The following is a 7,500-nucleotide window of genomic DNA, read 5'->3' on the forward strand; positions in this document are numbered from 1 at the left end:
AGCAGCAGTAGCTGCCGCAGCAGTGGGTGCTGTGGCTGCCCCAGCGCTGCTGCTGCTGCTGCTGCTGCTGATTCGGAGTGCCTTCAGCAGATATCTCCACGTGGTTCTTGCTGCTAGCCGCAGCAGCAACGCCCCAAAGTGCAGCGCACGAGACAAGCGACCGGTGGGGAGGGCTGAAGCCTTTAAGGGCTCTGCTGCTGCTGCTGCTGCTGCTGCTGTTGCTGCTGCTGCTGCTGCTGCTGCTAGGGTTAGGCGGCATACGGCGCCACTCCCCTGGAGCTGTCGCTGCTGCTGCTGCAGCTGCAGTGTACGTACACCCGAGGTCTCTGCAGGCGGCGAAGCCCGCTGCTAATTTTTCTGCTGCTGTTGCTGTGACGACCTCCGCTGTTGCTGCTGTGGAGCGCAGCATCTGTGAGAGCTGCTGCTGTTGCGGAGTTGCTGCTGCTGATGCAGCAGCAGCTGTTGCTGCTGCTGCCGCAACTGGGGGGCTCGAGCAAGAAGTGCACAGACACCGCAGGCCCCATGAAGCAGGGAGCAGCAGCAGATCTGCTGCTGCTGCTCCCGATGAAGTGCTGGTGCTGCTGCTGCTGCAGCTGCTGCAGCAATTGCGCGCCTTTGTGTATAATCTCCGATGCTGCTGCAGCAGTGGCGCCTGCTGCTGTAGCAGCAGCAGCGACGGCTGCACTGGCAGCTGCTGTTGCCGCAGCAGCAGCACCTGCTGCTGCTTTTGCTGCTGCAGTTGCTGTTGCTGCTCCTGCTGCACCTCTACGTGTATGCAGCGCAGCAAACTCGGCAACAGCAACAAAGGCAATGAAGTATCCTTCAAGCCAGCCCAGCCAAAGGCGCCACAGCAGCTGCCAGATGCTGCTGCTGCTGCTGCTGCTGCTGCTGCCCCACCTCTTAACAACTGCAACATCAAGCTGCTGCTGCGCAGCAAAAAGCGCGAGTCGTCCAGTGTCTCCTCTGTCGCTGCCGCTGCACTCACTCCACACCTCCAGGGAAAGAGAGGCCCAGTCTTCGTGCTGCAGCAACTGCTGCTGCTGCTGCTGCTGCGGCTGAAGACTCTGCTGCTGCTGCTGCTGATGTTCAGAAAACGACGCCCCACGGAGCAGCAGTTCAGAGTACTGCATCTGCTGCTGCTCCTGAAGGGCAAGCCTTTGCAGCTGGTGCTGTAAAGGAATTGTTTGCTGCTGCTGCCGCAACTGGTGCTGCTGAAGCAGTTGCTGCTGCTGCTGCAGCAGTTGCTGCTGCTGCTGCAGCATGGGCCGCAGCAGCCGCTGCTGCACCACCTCACGCCTGAGGCCCTGCTCCACTGCCCAGCGAGAGAGACGGTAGTGCTGCTGCTGCTGCTGCTCCCGCAGCCACCGCAACTCTGCTTGTCTTTGCTGCTCTTGAAGCTGCTCCTGCTGCAGCAGCAGCTGCCGCTGCTGCTCCTGCTGACGCTGCATGTGCTGCTGGAAAAAGAGCAGCAGCTGATCCAGTTGCTGCTGCAGCTGCTGCAGCCGCTGCTGCTGCTGTCGTTTGCGCTCTTCTTCAGAATCGTGCTCTTGCTGCTGCTGCTGTTGTTGCTGCTGCTGCTGCTGGCTGTGCTGCTGCCCCTGTATGCTGCGGCAAGACAGGGCCTGACCCCCTGCCTGCTCAGTATCAGTCGGTTGCTGCTGCTGCTGCTGCTGCTGGGCGTCCAGCGACACGCCGAATTGCTGAGGAGTTTGGCTTCCCACATGCTGCTGCTGCTGCTGCTGCTGCTGCTGCTGCTGCTGCTGCAGGGGGTTCCAACGGGTCACAGTCCTTTTGCTGTTGACGGTGCTGCTGTTACTGCTGCTGCTGCAGCTGCTGCAGAAGCTGCTGCTGCTGCTGTTGCTGCAGCTCCTACGCCGCTGTCTCGCGTCTTCACCGAAGCCGACAACCCCTTTGCGGATGCCTCCCTGCACTGCTGCTGCTGCTGCTGCTGCTCCTGCGGCTGCTGCCGGAGCAGCAGGTTCTTGCTGACAACGGCTGCTGCTGCTGCCGCTGCTGCTGCTGCTGCTGCTGCTGGAGCCGTGAAGGGATGAATACGAAGGCCCTGAGGCTCCTCCCACCGAACTTGTGCTTGTCAACAGCCGCACTGCTGCCGCTGCTGTTGCTGCTGCAGCAGCAGCAGCAGCAGCAGCAGCAGAAGACGCCGATGCTGAAGACGAAACAGAAGACCTCGGCCGCTGCAACGTGCGGCTCCCGCCGCTGCTGCCTGCGTTGCTTCTGCTGCTGATGTCTCTGTTGCTGCTGCTGCGGTTGCTTACCAAGCTGCTGCTGTAGTTGCTCGCCCAGCTGCAGTTGCTGCAGCTGTCGCGGCTGCTGCTGCTGTTGCTGTTGCTCCTGTTGCTGTTGCTGCGTCCCCCAGGAAGGCTGCGGCTATGGGCAGCCGCAGCAGGCTGGCTCATGCCGGTCGTGCAGTAGCTGCTGCTTTTGCTGCAGCAGCTACTGCTACCGCTGCAGCAGGTGCTCCTACAGGCTGCTGCTGCTGTTGCTGCTATCGATTGTTCTGCTGCTGCTGCTACTGCGAGCGCTGCGCGCGTTGAAACTTCTTGAAGAAAGCATGAGGGTGCTGTCCACCTGCAGAGACAGCTTCGTCTGCTGCTGTTGCTGTTGCCTTTGCTGCTGTTGCTGCAGCAGCAGCAGCAGCTTCCGCTAAGGAATCGGGACTGTTACAAGGGCTGCAGTTCTGCCAGCAGCAGCTGCTGCTGTTGCGGTTGCTGCTGCTGCTTCTGCTGAGCGAAGACAAGTCTCGAGACACTTCCCACGGCCGTGCGTACACCGCAGATACTGCAGCAGCAAGAGCAACAGCAGTAGCAGCAGCAACTGCGTGCGTTGCACGTCGACGCTGCTCCAAGTCAACTTCTATGCATGCATGTGCTGCAGCCTCCTCTCTGCTGCAGCAGCAGCAATTCAATTGTCCGGGGATCCGCTCCCGCTGTACAACTCCAGCGCAGCAAGGACAACCCCGAAGGCAGCAGCAGCAGCAGCAGCAGCAGCAGCTGCTGCTGCTGCCGAAGATACACTAGATAAACCCTTTGCCTTCGAGCCCTGTACAAAGGAAAGACATTTGGCGAAGAACAAACATCTAACTTCTGCAGCAGCAGCAGCAGCAGCAGCGGCAACAGTGTGCAGCAGCAGCTGCTGCTGCTGACGCCTCCAGCACTGCTGCTGGGGGCTTGCAGCTGCTGCAGCAGCGGGTGTGCTTGCAGCAAATTATGTTTTATCTGTTTATTGTTTATTTTAATAAGGATATTAAAACAGAAAATAAAACATAATAATATAAGCTGGGCCCCCCGCTGCTGCTGCTGCTGCTGCTGCTGCTGCGCTCCGCAGCAAGGCGCGGCAACAGACTACTGCTGCAGCAGCAAGGTCTGGTGTGTTGCTGCTGTTTTACTGCTGTTTTGCTGCGGCTTTGCTGCAGCATATGACGGTAATAAAGGGGTTGAAAGAAGCAGCAAGAAGGACTATTGCTGCTGCTGCTCTTTGCTGCTGCTGCTCTTTGCTGCTGCTCTTTTGCTGCTGCTCTTTGCTGCTGCTTGCTGCAGTGTGTTTATTTCGGGTGGGGTTGTGTGTTGCCGAGTTTCTCTGTAAGCACTCTGATAGAATGAAGGGAGGAGAGAGATAATTTGCTTCTATTGCTTAGTGCTGCAGCAGCAGCAGCAGCATCAGCTGCCGCAAAAAGAAAACGAAGCATCAACGACAGACCTGCAGCAGCAGAAGCAACACCACCAGCAGCAGCTGCTGCTGCTGCTGCCAAGTGCAGCAGCAACGGCTGCCCCAGCAGCAGTCAACACGGAATGCATAGTTTAAGTAAAACAGCAGCAGCAACACTAGTTGATAATGTAGGAGCTGCTGCAAGTAGGGAGTATGCTGCTGCTGCACTGCGGCTGCTTAGCCATAACATGTGAACAGCAGCAGCAGCAGCAGCAACAGCAACAGCAGCAAGAAGCAAAACGAAACAAACCGTGCTGCATGCACGCGTGCAGAGAATAACGCTGAGACGAGGAGCAGCGGAGTTGCCCTATCTAGAGCTAGCAGAAGCAGCAGCACCAGCAGCACCAGCAGCAACAGCACCAGCAGTAACAGCAGCAGCAGCAGCTGCTGCTGCTGCGAGTTCTTCTGCTTTGCCGCAAGTAAGCAGCAAGGATAAGGAAGCCAACCTACAGAGCAGCAGCAGCAGCAAGAGCAGCAGCATCAGCAACAGCAGCAAAGTTCAATGCATGCAACTCGGGTGCTGCTGCTGCTCTTCAAAAGCAGCAAATACGAGGAGGGTCTACTCTGAACCCCGCTGCTGCTGCTGCTGCTGCTGCTGCTGCTGCTGCTGCTGCTGCTCTAAACCCAAGCAAAAGACCCTACACGCTGTGGCTTTTGTTTATGCCGCCTAAGCAAACGCATTGTAGCTGCTGCTGTTGCTGTTGCTGTTGTTGCTGCTGCTGTTCTTGCCGCTGCAGTTGCGGGTGCTGTTATTCCTACTGCTGCTCCTATTGCTGCTGCTGCTCCTGTTGCTGCTGTTGCTGCTGCTTCAAGTCCTTTCAAGCCGGTGGCTTCGCTGAAGCGTTTCAAACAGCTAAGCCCTAAACCCTAAAACCCTAAACCCTAAAACCCTAAACCCTAAACCCTGAACAATAAAACCCTAAACCCTAAACAATAAAACCCTAAACCCTAAACAATAAAACCCTAAACCCTAAACTCGCAAGGAGGGCAGCAGAAGTTTGCTGTTATTTACTTCTTCTCTCCTCCAATAGAGACAGAACACTCCTAGCCTAAACCCTAAACCCTAAACCCTAAACCCTAAACCCTAAACCCTACTCTTGTGGAGGCAAACGAAGAGCGTATATTTGCGTTGCTGCCGCATTCATCAGAAGGTGTTTGTGTATGACTGCATGCAGCAGCAGCTGCAGCAGCAATAGCAGCTGCAGCAACAACAGCAGCAGCAACAATAGCAACAGCAACCTGTTCTATGAGCAGCATCAGCAGCTTCAGCTAGAGAAGGTGCAGCTGTTCTTTCTGGTTTAGGGTTTGTTATGGTTTAGGGTTTATTAGGGTTTAGGGTTTATTAGGGTTTAGGGTTTATTAGGGTTTAGGGTTTATTCATTGGATGAGTTATAAAGAATAGTTATAGTTATAGAGAAGAGACGAGAGATAAATAAATAAATAAATAAATAAATAAATAAAGCAAATAAATAAATATATTAATTAATTAATTAATTAAGATAAACAAACAAGAGGCAGCACTTCTGCACGGGCGGCTACAGAGAGAGATCCTCATAATACGAGTTGCTGCTGTTGCTGCTGTTGCTGCTGTTGCTGCTGCTATTGTTTGCTGCTGCTGCTGCTGCTGTTGCTGTTGCTGCAGTGTGTCCGCTAGTCTCCTTTCTTTGATTTTGGTTGCATGCATCTAATTGTTTTTCTGCTGTGTATGAACAACACTGCGGTGCTGCTGTAGTAAGAGCTGCTGCTGCTGTTGCTGCTGCTGCTGCTGGTGCTGCTGGCAGCAGCAACATGCATGCATGCAAGGTGTATGGGTGTTAGCATATGTTTTGTTTATTTGTTTTTTTTATTTTTATTAATATACAGACGAATTTAAGATTATATTTTATCATTATTAAGTACAAGCGGCTGCGTCGTAGTTGCTACAGCATTGCCGTTGCTGCTGCTGCTGCTGTTGCATGCATGCTGCTGCTGCTACTGCTGTTGCTGCTGCTGCCCCACACTGGTGGCGATCCTTCTAACCTTTTCAGAGAATACAACAAAACGAAATTAAAAATAATTATTTAAATCATACGTAGGGTGTACATACACCAGAAGGAAGCCGAGTTAGCTGTGGGCAGCAGTAGCAGCTGCTACGGCTGCTGCACGTAGCAAAGCAATCGATACTTCTGCTGCTGCTGCTGCTGCTGCCGCAGCAGCAGCCGCTGCAGCTGCTGCAGTGGCAGCGGCTGCTGCTGCAGCAGCAGCTCTTGCATTTGCTGGTGCTGCTTCATTAACTAACTTTCTATACACGGCGAGCAGCAGGTGCAGCAGCAGCGCTGCTGCAGCAGGTGCAGCAGCAGCACGGCTTAGGGCCTGTCGGCAGCAGCCCCAGCAGCAGCAGCAGCACCAGCAACAGCAGCAGCAGCACCAACAACAGCAGCAGCAGCAGCAACATGGGGTCCCGTAGGCAAACAAAGGCTGCTGCTGCTGCTGCTGCTGCCTCTGCAGCAGGACAGCTTGGGAAGGGCGATGTGCTGCAGCAGCAGCAGCAGCAGCACTCGCTAGCAGCAGGAGCGGGTGTGTTTGCGAGGGCGTTGCTGCAGCAGCTGCAGCAGCACACTGCAGCAACGCATGCAGCAGGAGCAGCACAAGCTGGGGGGATATGGAGGCAGCAGCAAGCAGAGCTGCAGAATAATATACACTCAGGGTGTACATACACCAGAGAGTCTGCTGAGTTTGCTGACGCATGGCTGTTAGAGACGCTGCAAGGGCAGCAGCAGCAGCAGCAGCAGCAGCAGCAGCAGCAGCAGCGGCTGTTGGGCGCAGCCGGTGCAGCAAAGCTGCAGCAGCAGCAGGCCGAGCTCTTCCAACAGCTGCTGCAGGCTATTGAGGAGGAAGTTCAGGACCTGGAGCAGCAAGCAGCAGCAGAGCAGCAGCAGCAGCAGCAGCAACTGGGGCATGAAGCTACAGCAAAGACTCTGCAGCAGCTGCGCAAGGGGCGGCTGCTGCAGCGGGGACGGTTGTTTGCTGCTGCAGATGGAGACACAGAAATATACAGCAGCAGCAGCGATGAAGACAGCAGCAGCAGCAGCAGCAGCAACCAAGGGGGCTGGCTGCTGCAGCAGCAGCAACGATTTGCTGCTCCCTTGCTGCCTCTGCGTGCAGCGCTGCGGCAGGCAAGGCGGCAGCAGCAGCAGCAGCTGCGGGTGCAGCTGCTGCTGCAGCAATGGTTGCGCAGCAGGAGTTTGCATGCACTGCAGCAGCAGCAGTTGCTGCTGTCTAGCGGCGGGATTGGTGCAGCAATTGCTGCAGCAGCAGCAAAAGGAGAAGCATCAGAGGAGCTTCAGTTGATGCTGCAGCAGCAGCAGCAGCAGACCAAACCCCGCAGAGAGCTGCGGCTGTGGCAGGAAGCCGCGCGGTGTATCTCGACATCTTGCTGCAGCTTTGTTGAGTTGCTGCTGCAGCGCAGCAGCAGCAGCAGCAGCAAGCCAGCAGTGCAGCTGCTGCTGTCAAAGGGGGAGAGGAAGGAGCTGCTGCAGCTGCTGCAGCAGCAGCAGCAGCAACCCATAAGCCCCCCGCCTTGCTTTCTGTCTCACGGCTCTGCTGCGCTTAGCTGCAGCAGCTGCTTCTTCTGGTTGCTGCTGCAGCAGCAACATCTGCAGCAGCTGCTGCAGGGAGCATGCGATGTTCGCAGCGGAGGGGCAGAGACAAACTTTGGGCGCTGTTTGCTGCTGCAGCAGCAACTGCTGCTGCGGCAGCAGCTGCCAGACGCCGCTCTGGAGGAGGTATACCCTG

General features: G+C 56.0%; 2 protein-coding genes across 2 annotated transcripts in view; one reads left to right on the forward strand and one right to left on the reverse strand.

Annotated features, from left to right (window-relative positions):
* EAH_00025500 (ABC1 domain-containing protein, putative) overlaps positions 1-2,417 on the reverse strand; it is a gene marked incomplete at both ends in the record, with an annotated part of 7,634 nt that extends 5,217 nt beyond the window's left edge. Inside the window, one exon of the mRNA XM_013396621.1 lies at positions 318-2,417. Coding sequence (XP_013252075.1) covers positions 318-2,417 — 2,100 coding nt within the window. The remainder of the gene's footprint in view (positions 1-317) is intronic.
* Positions 2,418-6,158: 3,741 nt separating this feature from the next.
* Positions 6,159-7,500, forward strand: part of EAH_00025510 (hypothetical protein, conserved) — a gene marked incomplete at both ends in the record, with an annotated part of 7,682 nt that continues 6,340 nt past the window's right edge. Inside the window, one exon of the mRNA XM_013396622.1 lies at positions 6,159-7,500. This exon is cut by the window's right edge and continues 114 nt beyond it. Within this exon, the coding sequence (XP_013252076.1) occupies positions 6,159-7,500 (1,342 nt within the window).

Source organism: Eimeria acervulina, genomic scaffold (assembly GCF_000499425.1).
Source record: "Eimeria acervulina Houghton genomic scaffold, Eah_scaff208, whole genome shotgun sequence".
In the NCBI taxonomy this organism is placed as follows: Eukaryota; Apicomplexa; class Conoidasida; order Eucoccidiorida; family Eimeriidae; genus Eimeria; species Eimeria acervulina.